Source organism: Coregonus lavaretus (assembly GCF_964263955.1).
Source record: "Coregonus lavaretus genome assembly, chromosome: 18".
NCBI classification, from domain to species: domain Eukaryota; kingdom Metazoa; phylum Chordata; class Actinopteri; order Salmoniformes; family Salmonidae; genus Coregonus; species Coregonus lavaretus.
This window is the reverse complement of record NC_140005.1, coordinates 1,845,914-1,862,576: the sequence shown is the minus strand read 5'-3', so window position 1 is coordinate 1,862,576 and position 16,663 is coordinate 1,845,914. Positions and strand designations below refer to the sequence as shown.

The following is a 16,663-nucleotide window of genomic DNA, read 5'->3' as shown; positions in this document are numbered from 1 at the left end:
CACTCTCCCTTTCCTCCACCGCCTCTCAACATCCCTCCTCTCTCCCTTTCCTCCACTGCCTCTCACCATCCCTCCTCTCTCCCTTTCCTCCACTGCCTCTCACCGTCCCTCCTCTCTCCCTTTCCTCCACTGCCTCTCAACATCCCTCCTCTCTCCCTTTCCTCCACTGCCTCTCACCATCCCTCCTCTCTCCCTTTCCTCCACTGCCTCTCAACATCCCTCCTCTCTCCCTTTCCTCCACTGCCTCTCACCATCCCTCCTCTCTCCCTTTCCTCCACTGCCTCTCACCATCCCTCCTCTCTCCCTTTCCTCCACTGCCTCTCATCATCCCTCCTCTCTCCCTTTCCTTCGCCTCTCACCATCCCTCCTCTCTCCCTTTCCTCCACTGCCTCTCAACATCCCTCCTCTCTCCCTTTCCTCCACTGCCTCTCAACATCCCTCCTCTCTCCCTTTCCTCCACTGCCTCTCACCATCCCTCCTCTCTCCCTTTCCTCCACTGCCTCTCACCATCCCTCCTCTCTCCCTTTCCTCCACTGCCTCTCACCATCCCTCCTCTCTCCCTTTCCTCCACTGCCTCTCACCATCCCTCCTCTCTCCCTTTCCTCCACTGCCTCTCAACATCCCTCCTCTCTCCCTTTCCTCCACCGCCTCTCAACATCCCTCCTCTCTCCCTTTCCTCCACCGCCTCTCAACATCCCTCCTCTCTCCCTTTCCTCCACTGCCTCTCACCATCCCTCCTCTCTCCCTTTCCTCCACTGCCTCTCACCATCCCTCCTCTCTCCCTTTCCTCCACTGCCTCTCAACATCCCTCCTCTCTCCCTTTCCTCCACCGCCTCTCAACATCCCTCCTCTCTCCCTTTCCTCCACTGCCTCTCATCATCCCTCCTCTCTCCCTTTCCTTCACCTCTCATCATCCCTCCTCTCTCCCTTTCCTTCGCCTCTCACCATCCCTCCTCTCTCCCTTTCCTCCACTGCCTCTCACCATCCCTCCTCTCTCCCTTTCCTCCACTGCCTCTCACCATCCCTCCTCTCTCCCTTTCCTCCACTGCCTCTCATCATCCCTCCTCTCTCCCTTTCCTTCGCCTCTCACCATCCCTCCTCTCTCCCTTTCCTCCACTGCCTCTCACCATCCCTCCTCTCTCCCTTTCCTCCACTGCCTCTCACCATCCCTCCACTCTCCCTTTCCTCCACTGCCTCTCACCATCCCTCCTCTCTCCCTTTCCTCCACCGCCTCTCACCATCCCTCCTCTCTCCCTTTCCTCCACCGCCTCTCACCATCCCTCCTCTCTCCCTTTCCTCCACCGCCTCTCACCATCCCTCCTCTCTCCCTTTCCTCCACCGCCTCTCACCATCCCTCCTCTCTCCCTTTCCTCCACCGCCTCTCACCATCCCTCCTCTCTCCCTTTCCTCCACCGCCTCTCACCATCCCTCCTCTCTCCCTTTCCTCCACCGCCTCTCACCATCCCTCCTCTCTCCCTTTCCTCCACCGCCTCTCACCATCCCTCCTCTCTCCCTTTCCTCCACCGCCTCTCACCATCCCTCCTCTCTCCCTTTCCTCCACCGCCTCTCACCATCCCTCCTCTCTCCCTTTCCTCCACCGCCTCTCACCATCCCTCCTCTCTCCCTTTCCTCCACCGCCTCTCACCATCCCTCCTCTCTCCCTTTCCTCCACTGCCTCTCAACATCCCTCCTCTCTCCCTTTCCTCCACTGCCTCTCACCATCCCTCCTCTCTCCCTTTCCTCCACTGCCTCTCACCATCCCTCCTCTCTCCCTTTCCTCCACTGCCTCTCACCATCCCTCCTCTCTCCCTTTCCTCCACTGCCTCTCACCATCCCTCCTCTCTCCCTTTCCTCCACTGCCTCTCATCATCCCTCCTCTCTCCCTTTCCTCCACTGCCTCTCAACATCCCTCCTCTCTCCCTTTCCTCCTCTGACACTCACCATCCCTCCTCTCTCCCTTTCCTCCACTGCCTCTCACCATCCCTCCTCTCTCCCTTTCCTCCACTGCCTCTCAACATCCCTCCTCTCTCCCTTTCCTCCACTGCCTCTCAACATCCCTCCACTCTCCCTTTCCTCCACTGCCTCTCAACATCCCTCCTCTCTCCCTTTCCTCCACTGCCTCTCACCATCCCTCCTCTCTCCCTTTCCTCCACTGCCTCTCACCATCCCTCCTCTCTCCCTTTCCTCCACTGCCTCTCATCATCCCTCCTCTCTCCCTTTCCTTCGCCTCTCACCATCCCTCCTCTCTCCCTTTCCTCCACTGCCTCTCACCAGCCCTCCTCTCTCCCTTTCCTCCACTGCCTCTCAACATCCCTCCTCTCTCCCTTTCCTCCACTGCCTCTCACCATCCCTCCTCTCTCCCTTTCCTCCACTGCCTCTCACCATCCCTCCTCTCTCCCTTTCTTCCACTGCCTCTCAACATCCCTCCTCTCTCCCTTTCCTCCTCTGACACTCACCATCCCTCCTCTCTCCCTTTCCTCCACTGCCTCTCACCATCCCTCCTCTCTCCCTTTCCTCCACTGCCTCTCAACATCCCTCCTCTCTCCCTTTCCTCCACCGCCTCTCAACATCCCTCCTCTCTCCCTTTCCTCCACTGCCTCTCACCATCCCTCCTCTCTCCCTTTCCTCCACTGCCTCTCACCATCCCTCCTCTCTCCCTTTCCTCCACTGCCTCTCATCATCCCTCCTCTCTCCCTTTCCTTCGCCTCTCACCATCCCTCCTCTCTCCCTTTCCTCCACTGCCTCTCAACATCCCTCCTCTCTCCCTTTCCTCCACTGCCTCTCACCATCCCTCCTCTCTCCCTTTCCTCCACTGCCTCTCACCATCCCTCCTCTCTCCCTTTCCTCCACTGCCTCTCACCATCCCTCCTCTCTCCCTTTCCTCCACTGCCTCTCACCATCCCTCCTCTCTCCCTTTCCTCCACTGCCTCTCACCATCCCTCCTCTCTCCCTTTCCTCCACTGCCTCTCACCATCCCTCCTCTCTCCCTTTCCTCCACTGCCTCTCACCATCCCTCCTCTCTCCCTTTCCTCCACTGCCTCTCAACATCCCTCCACTCTCCCTTTCCTCCACTGCCTCTCAACATCCCTCCTCTCCCTTTCCTCCACTGCCTCTCAACATCCCTCCTCTCTCCCTTTCCTCCACTGCCTCTCACCATCCCTCCTCTCTCCCTTTCCTCCACTGCCTCTCACCATCCCTCCTCTCTCCCTTTCCTCCACTGCCTCTCAACATCCCTCCTCTCTCCCTTTCCTCCACTGCCTCTCACCATCCCTCCTCTCTCCCTTTCCTCCTCTGACACTCACCATCCCTCCTCTCTCCCTTTCCTCCACTGCCTCTCACCATCCCTCCTCTCTCCCTTTCCTCCACTGCCTCTCATCATCCCTCCTCTCTCCCTTTCCTTCGCCTCTCACCATCCCTCCTCTCTCCCTTTCCTCCACTGCCTCTCAACATCCCTCCTCTCTCCCTTTCCTCCACTGCCTCTCACCATCCCTCCTCTCTCCCTTTCCTCCACTGCCTCTCACCATCCCTCCTCTCTCCCTTTCCTCCACTGCCTCTCACCATCCCTCCTCTCTCCCTTTCCTCCACTGCCTCTCACCATCCCTCCTCTCTCCCTTTCCTCCACTGCCTCTCAACATCCCTCCTCTCTCCCTTTCCTCCACTGCCTCTCACCATCCCTCCTCTCTCCCTTTCCTCCACTGCCTCTCACCATCCCTCCTCTCTCCCTTTCCTCCACTGCCTCTCAACATCCCTCCACTCTCCCTTTCCTCCACTGCCTCTCAACATCCCTCCTCTCCCTTTCCTCCACTGCCTCTCAACATCCCTCCTCTCTCCCTTTCCTCCACTGCCTCTCACCATCCCTCCTCTCTCCCTTTCCTCCACTGCCTCTCACCATCCCTCCTCTCTCCCTTTCCTCCACTGCCTCTCAACATCCCTCCTCTCTCCCTTTCCTCCACTGCCTCTCACCATCCCTCCTCTCTCCCTTTCCTCCACTGCCTCTCACCATCCCTCCTCTCTCCCTTTCCTCCACTGCCTCTCAACATCCCTCCACTCTCCCTTTCCTCCACCGCCTCTCAACATCCCTCCTCTCTCCCTTTCCTCCACTGCCTCTCACCATCCCTCCTCTCTCCCTTTCCTCCACTGCCTCTCACCGTCCCTCCTCTCTCCCTTTCCTCCACTGCCTCTCAACATCCCTCCTCTCTCCCTTTCCTCCACTGCCTCTCACCATCCCTCCTCTCTCCCTTTCCTCCACTGCCTCTCAACATCCCTCCTCTCTCCCTTTCCTCCACTGCCTCTCACCATCCCTCCTCTCTCCCTTTCCTCCACTGCCTCTCACCATCCCTCCTCTCTCCCTTTCCTCCACTGCCTCTCATCATCCCTCCTCTCTCCCTTTCCTTCGCCTCTCACCATCCCTCCTCTCTCCCTTTCCTCCACTGCCTCTCAACATCCCTCCTCTCTCCCTTTCCTCCACTGCCTCTCAACATCCCTCCTCTCTCCCTTTCCTCCACTGCCTCTCACCATCCCTCCTCTCTCCCTTTCCTCCACTGCCTCTCACCATCCCTCCTCTCTCCCTTTCCTCCACTGCCTCTCACCATCCCTCCTCTCTCCCTTTCCTCCACTGCCTCTCACCATCCCTCCTCTCTCCCTTTCCTCCACTGCCTCTCAACATCCCTCCTCTCTCCCTTTCCTCCACCGCCTCTCAACATCCCTCCTCTCTCCCTTTCCTCCACCGCCTCTCAACATCCCTCCTCTCTCCCTTTCCTCCACTGCCTCTCACCATCCCTCCTCTCTCCCTTTCCTCCACTGCCTCTCACCATCCCTCCTCTCTCCCTTTCCTCCACTGCCTCTCAACATCCCTCCTCTCTCCCTTTCCTCCACCGCCTCTCAACATCCCTCCTCTCTCCCTTTCCTCCACTGCCTCTCATCATCCCTCCTCTCTCCCTTTCCTTCACCTCTCATCATCCCTCCTCTCTCCCTTTCCTTCGCCTCTCACCATCCCTCCTCTCTCCCTTTCCTCCACTGCCTCTCACCATCCCTCCTCTCTCCCTTTCCTCCACTGCCTCTCACCATCCCTCCTCTCTCCCTTTCCTCCACTGCCTCTCATCATCCCTCCTCTCTCCCTTTCCTTCGCCTCTCACCATCCCTCCTCTCTCCCTTTCCTCCACTGCCTCTCACCATCCCTCCTCTCTCCCTTTCCTCCACTGCCTCTCACCATCCCTCCACTCTCCCTTTCCTCCACTGCCTCTCACCATCCCTCCTCTCTCCCTTTCCTCCACCGCCTCTCACCATCCCTCCTCTCTCCCTTTCCTCCACCGCCTCTCACCATCCCTCCTCTCTCCCTTTCCTCCACCGCCTCTCACCATCCCTCCTCTCTCCCTTTCCTCCACCGCCTCTCACCATCCCTCCTCTCTCCCTTTCCTCCACCGCCTCTCACCATCCCTCCTCTCTCCCTTTCCTCCACCGCCTCTCACCATCCCTCCTCTCTCCCTTTCCTCCACCGCCTCTCACCATCCCTCCTCTCTCCCTTTCCTCCACCGCCTCTCACCATCCCTCCTCTCTCCCTTTCCTCCACCGCCTCTCACCATCCCTCCTCTCTCCCTTTCCTCCACCGCCTCTCACCATCCCTCCTCTCTCCCTTTCCTCCACCGCCTCTCACCATCCCTCCTCTCTCCCTTTCCTCCACCGCCTCTCACCATCCCTCCTCTCTCCCTTTCCTCCACCGCCTCTCACCATCCCTCCTCTCTCCCTTTCCTCCACCGCCTCTCAACATCCCTCCTCTCTCCCTTTCCTCCACTGCCTCTCACCATCCCTCCTCTCTCCCTTTCCTCCACTGCCTCTCACCATCCCTCCTCTCTCCCTTTCCTCCACTGCCTCTCACCATCCCTCCTCTCTCCCTTTCCTCCACTGCCTCTCACCATCCCTCCTCTCTCCCTTTCCTCCACTGCCTCTCATCATCCCTCCTCTCTCCCTTTCCTCCACTGCCTCTCAACATCCCTCCTCTCTCCCTTTCCTCCTCTGACACTCACCATCCCTCCTCTCTCCCTTTCCTCCACTGCCTCTCACCATCCCTCCTCTCTCCCTTTCCTCCACTGCCTCTCAACATCCCTCCTCTCTCCCTTTCCTCCACTGCCTCTCAACATCCCTCCACTCTCCCTTTCCTCCACTGCCTCTCAACATCCCTCCTCTCTCCCTTTCCTCCACTGCCTCTCACCATCCCTCCTCTCTCCCTTTCCTCCACTGCCTCTCACCATCCCTCCTCTCTCCCTTTCCTCCACTGCCTCTCATCATCCCTCCTCTCTCCCTTTCCTTCGCCTCTCACCATCCCTCCTCTCTCCCTTTCCTCCACTGCCTCTCACCAGCCCTCCTCTCTCCCTTTCCTCCACTGCCTCTCAACATCCCTCCTCTCTCCCTTTCCTCCACTGCCTCTCACCATCCCTCCTCTCTCCCTTTCCTCCACTGCCTCTCACCATCCCTCCTCTCTCCCTTTCTTCCACTGCCTCTCAACATCCCTCCTCTCTCCCTTTCCTCCTCTGACACTCACCATCCCTCCTCTCTCCCTTTCCTCCACTGCCTCTCACCATCCCTCCTCTCTCCCTTTCCTCCACTGCCTCTCAACATCCCTCCTCTCTCCCTTTCCTCCACCGCCTCTCAACATCCCTCCTCTCTCCCTTTCCTCCACTGCCTCTCACCATCCCTCCTCTCTCCCTTTCCTCCACTGCCTCTCACCATCCCTCCTCTCTCCCTTTCCTCCACTGCCTCTCATCATCCCTCCTCTCTCCCTTTCCTTCGCCTCTCACCATCCCTCCTCTCTCCCTTTCCTCCACTGCCTCTCAACATCCCTCCTCTCTCCCTTTCCTCCACTGCCTCTCACCATCCCTCCTCTCTCCCTTTCCTCCACTGCCTCTCACCATCCCTCCTCTCTCCCTTTCCTCCACTGCCTCTCACCATCCCTCCTCTCTCCCTTTCCTCCACTGCCTCTCACCATCCCTCCTCTCTCCCTTTCCTCCACTGCCTCTCACCATCCCTCCTCTCTCCCTTTCCTCCACTGCCTCTCACCATCCCTCCTCTCTCCCTTTCCTCCACTGCCTCTCACCATCCCTCCTCTCTCCCTTTCCTCCACTGCCTCTCAACATCCCTCCACTCTCCCTTTCCTCCACTGCCTCTCAACATCCCTCCTCTCCCTTTCCTCCACTGCCTCTCAACATCCCTCCTCTCTCCCTTTCCTCCACTGCCTCTCACCATCCCTCCTCTCTCCCTTTCCTCCACTGCCTCTCACCATCCCTCCTCTCTCCCTTTCCTCCACTGCCTCTCAACATCCCTCCTCTCTCCCTTTCCTCCACTGCCTCTCACCATCCCTCCTCTCTCCCTTTCCTCCTCTGACACTCACCATCCCTCCTCTCTCCCTTTCCTCCACTGCCTCTCACCATCCCTCCTCTCTCCCTTTCCTCCACTGCCTCTCATCATCCCTCCTCTCTCCCTTTCCTTCGCCTCTCACCATCCCTCCTCTCTCCCTTTCCTCCACTGCCTCTCAACATCCCTCCTCTCTCCCTTTCCTCCACTGCCTCTCACCATCCCTCCTCTCTCCCTTTCCTCCACTGCCTCTCACCATCCCTCCTCTCTCCCTTTCCTCCACTGCCTCTCACCATCCCTCCTCTCTCCCTTTCCTCCACTGCCTCTCACCATCCCTCCTCTCTCCCTTTCCTCCACTGCCTCTCAACATCCCTCCTCTCTCCCTTTCCTCCACTGCCTCTCACCATCCCTCCTCTCTCCCTTTCCTCCACTGCCTCTCACCATCCCTCCTCTCTCCCTTTCCTCCACTGCCTCTCAACATCCCTCCACTCTCCCTTTCCTCCACTGCCTCTCAACATCCCTCCTCTCCCTTTCCTCCACTGCCTCTCAACATCCCTCCTCTCTCCCTTTCCTCCACTGCCTCTCACCATCCCTCCTCTCTCCCTTTCCTCCACTGCCTCTCACCATCCCTCCTCTCTCCCTTTCCTCCACTGCCTCTCAACATCCCTCCTCTCTCCCTTTCCTCCACTGCCTCTCACCATCCCTCCTCTCTCCCTTTCCTCCTCTGACACTCACCATCCCTCCTCTCTCCCTTTCCTCCACTGCCTCTCACCATCCCTCCTCTCTCCCTTTCCTCCACTGCCTCTCATCATCCCTCCTCTCTCCCTTTCCTTCGCCTCTCACCATCCCTCCTCTCTCCCTTTCCTCCACTGCCTCTCAACATCCCTCCTCTCTCCCTTTCCTCCACTGCCTCTCAACATCCCTCCTCTCTCCCTTTCCTCCTCTGACACTCACCATCCCTCCTCTCTCCCTTTCCTCCACTGCCTCTCAACATCCCTCCTCTCTCCCTTTCCTCCACCGCCTCTCAACATCCCTCCTCTCTCCCTTTCCTCCACCGCCTCTCAACATCCCTCCTCTCTCCCTTTCCTCCACTGCCTCTCACCATCCCTCCTCTCTCCCTTTCCTCCACTGCCTCTCAACATCCCTCCTCTCTCCCTTTCCTCCTCTGACACTCACCATCCCTCCTCTCTCCCTTTCCTCCACTGCCTCTCACCATCCCTCCTCTCTCCCTTTCCTCCACTGCCTCTCAACATCCCTCCTCTCTCCCTTTCCTCCACTGCCTCTCAACATCCCTCCACTCTCCCTTTCCTCCACTGCCTCTCAACATCCCTCCTCTCTCCCTTTCCTCCACTGCCTCTCAACATCCCTCCACTCTCCCTTTCCTCCACTGCCTCTCAACATCCCTCCGCTCTCCCTTTCCTCCACTGCCTCTCACCAGCCCTCCTCTCTCCCTTTCCTCCACTGCCTCTCAACATCCCTCCTCTCTCCCTTTCCTCCACTGCCTCTCAACATCCCTCCTCTCTCCCTTTCCTCCACTGCCTCTCAACATCCCTCCTCTCTCCCTTTCCTCCACTGCCTCTCAACATCCCTCCTCTCTCCCTTTCCTCCACTGCCTCTCACCATCCCTCCTCTCTCCCTTTCCTCCACTGCCTCTCAACATCCCTCCTCTCTCCCTTTCCTCCACCGCCTCTCAACATCCCTCCGCTCTCCCTTTCCTCCACTGACACTGACCAAAAAGGGACACCGTCTTCTAGCTGATGGCAAAACTCGAGTCGCACTGCATTATTTCTGCCTCATGCACAAATTCATGTTGTTACTTCTATGAACAGAGAAAGTGAAATATTCCTCAATATTAAAAAAGACCCAAGCCACTAATAATAACAACAACACAAGCCTATAGATACCTCATTCATTACTGCTGCAGTACTTGTTGTAGCGCTGAGTGGAAATAGGAAGAACGTGCATTTTATGGTTTATAAAAGTGTTGAATACAAAGTGTTGACAGTGCTGAGTAAGAACTTAAATATGAACTCATTCATAAAAACAGCATCTCTTTGCTGTATTCGTTGACAGTCTCTCTCTAGTCATGGTTTTAAACGTTTTGAAATCTCACAGTATAAACTTCGCTGTAGCTTTCTTTTATGCCTGCTACGTTACTGCGGACACGGTTATCTGAGCCATCCGATTGGCCAGCGGTGGACTTACAGTGCGCTTGATTTGCTCTCTGGGCCCGTCGGGAAGACAGAGTTTGTACCTTCAGACACATGTAATGGTTCAAAATAGCAACAGTTCTCCTACCCGGCGCGCAGGGCAGCTGAATCGGGTGCACCTAGGGCCAACAGCCTGAGACTAATAAATACAAATAGGAACACAAGGCTTTATCGTTGGGTTTTTTACAGAAACGTTTGGCGATGGACTAGGAATGCCTTGGAGATCGACCGGTTGGTTGGTTGGTGACCACTGGTCTAGAAAGTTGAGTGAAGCTCAATCTCGTGCTTCTCTCTGTGGGCTGATATTTCTGGTGCTTCTCTCTGTGGGCTGATATTTCTGAGCGACAGTCTCGGGGCTACTGCGAATGCACGCACGCAGCTTAGAGAGAACATTGCTGGTAGGGTAAGATTTGAATACCCCTGGCCTATACTCTCAGATCTGAGGTTCAACTGTTTTCTTTTCCCTATGCAGCCACTACCACAGCATGGATATCTTCACCCACTATGACCTGCTGTCGTCCAACGGGACCAAGGTGGCTGAGGGACACAAGGCTTCCTTCTGTCTGGAGGACACAGAGTGTCACGAAGGTGAGTCTGGGAGGCAAACTAATCAGAACAGAGTCTACTGGAGGTCCAGCCAATCAGAGTAGACTATTGGAGGTCCAGCCAATCAAAACAGCCTTAACAGGAGGGCCAGCCAATCAAAACATACTCCACTAGAGGGCCAGCCAATCAAACATAGTCTTTATTTGGGTGTTAAGATCAGGGATATCTTATCCAACATTCAAGGTGGAACATTCTGTATCTGGTTTTGGAGGATGTGTAATTGTTGGTGTTAGAAGTCCAGTTGGTGTAATTTGTGTTCTCCAGGTATCTCTAAGAGGTATGAGTGTATCTGTGTTTTCCAGGTATCTCAAAGAGGTATGAGTGTATCTGTGTGTTCTCCAGGTATCTCTAAGAGGTATGAGTGTATCTGTGTGTTTCCAGGTATCTCTAAGAGGTATGAGTGTATCTGTGTGTTTCCAGGTATCTCTAAGAGGTATGAGTGTATGTGTGTTCTCCAGGTATCTCTAAGAGGTATGAGTGTATGTGTGTTCTCCAGGTATCTCTAAGAGGTATGAGTGTATGTGTGTTCTCCAGGTATCTCTAAGAGGTATGAGTGTATCTGTGTTTTCCAGGTATCTCTAAGAGGTATGAGTGTATCTGTGTTTTCCAGGTATCTCTAAGAGGTATGAGTGTATCTGTGTTTTCCAGGTATCTCTAAGAGGTATGAGTGTATCTGTGTTTTCCAGGTATCTCTAAGAGGTATGAGTGTATCTGTGTTCTCCAGGTATCTCTAAGAGGTATGAGCGTATCTGTGTTCTCCAGGTATCTCTAAGAGGTATGAGCGTATCTGTGTTCTCCAGGTATCTCTAAGAGGTATGAGTGTATCTGTGTTCTCCAGGTATCTCTAAGAGGTATGAGTGTATCTGTGTTCTCCAGGTATCTCTAAGAGGTATGAGTGTATCTGTGTGTTTCCAGGTATCTCTAAGAGGTATGAGTGTATCTGTGTGTTTCCAGGTATCTCTAAGAGGTATGAGTGTATCTGTGTGTTTCCAGGTATCTCTAAGAGGTATGAGTGTATGTGTGTTCTCCAGGTATCTCTAAGAGGTATGAGTGTATGTGTGTTCTCCAGGTATCTCTAAGAGGTATGAGTGTATGTGTGTTCTCCAGGTATCTCTAAGAGGTATGAGTGTATCTGTGTTTTCCAGGTATCTCTAAGAGGTATGAGTGTATCTGTGTTTTCCAGGTATCTCTAAGAGGTATGAGTGTATCTGTGTTTTCCAGGTATCTCTAAGAGGTATGAGTGTATCTGTGTTTTCCAGGTATCTCTAAGAGGTATGAGTGTATCTGTGTTTTCCAGGTATCTCTAAGAGGTATGAGTGTATCTGTGTTTTCCAGGTATCTCTAAGAGGTATGAGTGTATCTGTGTTTTCCAGGTATCTCTAAGAGGTATGAGTGTATCTGTGTTCTCCAGGTATCTCTAAGAGGTATGAGTGTATCTGTGTGTTTCCAGGTATCTCTAAGAGGTATGAGTGTATCTGTGTGTTTCCAGGTATCTCTAAGAGGTATGAGTGTATGTGTGTTCTCCAGGTATCTCTAAGAGGTATGAGTGTATGTGTGTTCTCCAGGTATCTCTAAGAGGTATGAGTGTATGTGTGTTCTCCAGGTATCTCTAAGAGGTATGAGTGTATCTGTGTGTTTCCAGGTATCTCTAAGAGGTATGAGTGTATCTGTGTTTTCCAGGTATCTCTAAGAGGTATGAGTGTATCTGTGTTTTCCAGGTATCTCTAAGATGTATGAGTGTATCTGTGTTTTCCAGGTATCTCTAAGAGGTATGAGTGTATGTGTGTTCTCCAGGTATCTCTAAGAGGTATGAGTGTATGTGTGTTCTCCAGGTATCTCTAAGAGGTATGAGTGTATGTGTGTTCTCCAGGTATCTCTAAGAGGTATGAGTGTATCTGTGTTTTCCAGGTATCTCTAAGAGGTATGAGTGTATCTGTGTTTTCCAGGTATCTCTAAGAGGTATGAGTGTATCTGTGTTCTCCAGGTATCTCTAAGAGGTATGAGCGTATCTGTGTTCTCCAGGTATCTCTAAGAGGTATGAGCGTATCTGTGTTCTCCAGGTATCTCTAAGAGGTATGAGTGTATCTGTGTTCTCCAGGTATCTCTAAGAGGTATAAGTGTATCTGTGTTCTCCAGGTATCTCTAAGAGGTATGAGTGTATCTGTGTTTTCCAGGTATCTCTAAGAGGTATGAGTGTATCTGTGTGTTTCCAGGTATCTCTAAGAGGTATGAGTGTATCTGTGTTCTCCAGGTATCTCTAAGAGGTATGAGTGTATCTGTGTTCTCCAGGTATCTCTAAGAGGTATGAGTGTATCTGTGTTCTCCAGGTATCTCTAAGAGGTATGAGTGTGCTAACTTTGGAGAGCAGGGCATCACCGTGGGGTGTTGGGACCTGTATCGCCATGACATCGACTGCCAGTGGATCGACATCACCGACATCAAACCAGGAAACTACATCTTACAGGTGAACAACCTTGTCTTCTGTTGCTGTTAAAACATCCTAGGGAGGCCCTGAATCAGACTAAACTTCCAAAACATGAAACTGCGTGAGGTTATAAATATTGCAAACTACACATTTGAGTGTGCTGCCAATATTCTGTCCGCATTTAATTGGACCCTTTGAAAACTCACTGAGTCCCTGGAGGGAGCGCAAGACTAAGTGCAGACTACGGAGTGACAGAATTACAGTAACTTGATGATGTGAACTCCATATTATTTACTTATTGTGTTTGATGTTCCATCATTTCAGATTGTGATCAATCCAAACTTTGAAGTGGCAGAGAGCGACTTCACCAACAACGCCATGAAATGCAACTGCAAATACGACGGCCACCGGATTTGGCTTCACAACTGCCATATGGGTGAGCAGCTGCACCTCTAGATTTGTCATTTGAAAGATAGTCCATGGAAAACTGACCTAGAGTGGGTCTTAAAGGGCAGCCTGTTTCCTATATAGTGCACTACGTTTTGTCTAGTGCTATAGGGTGCCATTTCAGGCATATCTCTAGTTCAATGTTTCCCAAACCTCTCCCCCCCCAGCCAGACCTCTCCTCCAGTACCCCCCAGCCAGTCCAGACCTCTCCTCCAGTACCCCCCAGTCAGTCCAAACCTCTCCTCCAGTACCCCCCAGCCAGTCCAGACCTCTCCTCCAGTAACCCCAGCCAGTCCTCTCCTCCAGTACCCCCCAGCCTGTCCAAACCTCTCCTCCAGTACCCCCCAGCCAGACCTCTCCTCCAATACCCCCCAGCCAGTCCAGTCCTCTCCTCCAATACCCCCCAGCCAGTCCAGTCCTCTCCTCCAGTACCCCCCAGCCAGTCCAGTCCTCTCCTCCAGTACCCCCAGCCAGTCCAGTCCTCTCCTCCAGCACCCCCAGCCAGTCCAGTCCTCTCCTCCAGTACCCCCAGCCAGTCCAGTCCTCTCCTCCAGTACCCCCAGCCAGTCCAGTCCTCTCCTCCAGTACCCCCAGCCAGTCCAGTCCTCTCCTCCAGTACCCCCAGCCAGTCCAGTCCTCTCCTCCAGTACCCCCAGCCAGACCTCTCCTCCAGTACCCCCCAGCCAGTCCTCTCCTCCAGTACCCCCAGCCAGTCCAGTCCTCTCCTCCAGTACCCCCCAGCCAGTCCAAACCTCTCCTCCAGGACCCCCCAGCCAGTCCAAACCTCTCCTCCAGTACCCCCAGCCAGACCTCTCCTCCAGGACCCCCCAGCCAGTCCAAACCTCTCCTCCAGTACCCCCAGCCAGACCTCTCCTCCAGTACCCCCCAGCCAGTCCTCTCCTCCAGTACCCCCAGCCAGTCCAGTCCTCTCCTCCAGTACCCCCCAGCCAGTCCAAACCTCTCCTCCAGTACCCCCCAGCCAGTCCAGACCTCTCCTCCAGGACCCCCCAGCCAGTCCAGACCTCTCCTCCAGGACCCCCCAGCCAGTCCACTTATTTAATCTATTCCAGAACTAGCACCGCTGATTCAAATGGTCACCGAATCATCAAGCCCCTCATTAGTTAAATCATCAAGCCCCTCATTAGTTAAATCAGCTAGTTCCACATATGTGGACTGGCTGGGGGGAACTCGAGAGGTTTGGGAAACAATGCCCTAGTTTGTTCCAGACTCTTCCATTGGTTTCTGTCTCTGACTGTTGTGTTCTGTTGTGTCATTGCCCCTACAGGTGATGCCTTCAGTGAGGAGGCAGAGAGGAGGTTTGAGAAATACCCAGGGCAGTTCAACAATCAGATCTCATAATCCGCCTAGCAACACACCAATCTGTTCCAGACCCATGTACAAACCAAAGAGAGGGGCGGATGCGTCTCACCATGTTCAACAATGGGACAACCAATCACCCTTTATCACCTAGCTACCTATCAGAACCCCTGTTCATCATCACATCACAAAGCAACCAACCAATCACAACCAACATCACAAAATCACAAGCCTAAATCCCAAACAAAATTCCACAAGGCAGCAGTCCAGATCTTAACTGAAGGACCCATGCTAAAGTCAAGTTATATTGTGAATGTGTTGGTGTATGTCTGAGTTGTTGTTGTTATTATTATTATTATTATTATTATTATTATTATATTATACTGGAATACTCAGTGCTTTGTTTTGAAAACAAACTTATTTTAGATTCTTTGTTCAAATGTGAGTATATTATGTTAGATTGCGTGACAGAAGAACAAGTCATAGGATTTCATACAACTAGTCTTAATGTCTGATTTATTGATGTGCAAGCTTTTCATGAATGTTTGAATGAAGTTATGAATGAAATGTTAGTTTTATTGTCTAGTTTTGAAAGGTGCTCCAGGAGAAGACCTAATTCTTCTAAAAGCCTTCTTCAGTCAGAGAACCATCCTAGTGCATCTCCATCGTAGACTTCGATAGACAACTCTAGTGCCCTAACAGCCTTCTTCAGTCAGAGAACCATCCTACTGCATCTCCATCGTAGACTTCGATAGACAACTCTAGTGCCCTAAAAGCCTTCTTCAGTCAGAGAACCATCCTACTGCATCTCCATCGTAGACTTCGATAGACAACTCTAGTGCCCTAAAAGCCTTCTTCAGTCAGAGAACCATCCTACTGCATCTCCATCGTAGACTTCGATAGACAACTCTAGTGCCCTAAAAGCCTTCTTCAGTCAGAGAACCATCCTACTGCATCTCCATCGTAGACTTCGATAGACAACTCTAGTGCCCTAAAAGCCTTCTTCAGTCAGAGAACCATCCTACTGCATCTCCATCGTAGACTTCGATAGACAACTCTAGTGCCCTAAAAGCCTTCTTCAGTCAGAGAACCATCCTACTGCATCTCCATCGTAGACTTCGATAGACAACTCTAGTGCCCTAAAAGCCTTCTTCAGTCAGAGAACCATCCTACTGCATCTCCATCGGAGACTTCGATAGACAACTCTAGTGCCCTAAAAGCCTTCTTCAGTCAGAGAACCATCCTACTGCATCTCCATCGTAGACTTCGATAGACAACTCTAGTGCCCTAACAGCCTTCTTCAGTCAGAGAACCATCCTACTGCATCTCCATCGTAGACTTCGATAGACAACTCTAGTGCCCTAAAAGCCTTCTTCAGTCAGAGAACCATCCTACTGCATCTCCATCGTAGACTTCGATAGACAACTCTAGTGCCCTAAAAGCCTTCTTCAGTCAGAGAACCATCCTACTGCATCTCCATCGGAGACTTCGATAGACAACTCTAGTGCCCTAAAAGCCTTCTTCAGTCAGAGAACCATCCTACTGCATCTCCATCGGAGACTTCGATAGACAACTCTAGTGCCCTAAAAGCCTTCTTCAGTCAGAGAACCATCCTACTGCATCTCCATCGGAGACTTCGATAGACAACTCTAGTGCCCTAAAAGCCTTCTTCAGTCAGAGAACCATCCTACTGCATCTCCATCGTAGACTTCGATAGACAACTCTAGTGCCCTAAAAGCCTTCTTCAGTCAGAGAACCATCCTACTGCATCTCCATCGGAGACTTCGATAGACAACTCTAGTGCCCTAAAAGCCTTCTTCAGTCAGAGAACCATCCTACTGCATCTCCATCGGAGACTTCGATAGACAACTCTAGTGCCCTAAAAGCCTTCTTCAGTCAGAGAACCATCCTACTGCATCTCCATCGGAGACTTCGATAGACAACTCTAGTGCCCTAAAAGCCTTCTTCAGTCAGAGAACCATCCTACTGCATCTCCATCGTAGACTTCGATAGACAACTCTAGTGCCCTAAAAGCCTTCTTCAGTCAGAGAACCATCCTACTGCATCTCCATCGTAGACTTCGATAGACAACTCTAGTGCCCTAAAAGCCTTCTTCAGTCAGAGAACCATCCTACTGCATCTCCATCGTAGACTTCGATAGACAACTCTAGTGCCCTAAAAGCCTTCTTCAGTCAGAGAACCATCCTACTGCATCTCCATCGGAGACTTCGATAGACAACTCTAGTGCCCTAAAAGCCTTCTTCAGTCAGAGAACCATCCTACTGCATCTCCATCGGAGACTTCGATAGAC

The 16,663-nt window shown here is 52.9% G+C and overlaps 1 protein-coding gene across 1 annotated transcript in view; it reads left to right on the top strand.

The window, feature by feature from the left end:
* The window catches only part of loxl3b (lysyl oxidase-like 3b), a gene marked incomplete at its 5' end in the record, with an annotated part of 93,592 nt that extends 79,102 nt beyond the window's left edge, over positions 1-14,490 (top strand). Inside the window, 4 exon segments of the mRNA XM_084182356.1 lie at positions 10,030-10,145; positions 12,491-12,627; positions 12,913-13,024; positions 14,321-14,490. Of these exon segments, the coding sequence (XP_084038482.1) occupies positions 10,030-10,145; positions 12,491-12,627; positions 12,913-13,024; positions 14,321-14,394 (439 nt within the window). The 3' untranslated portion in view covers positions 14,395-14,490.
* Positions 14,491-16,663: the final 2,173 nt, after the last annotated feature.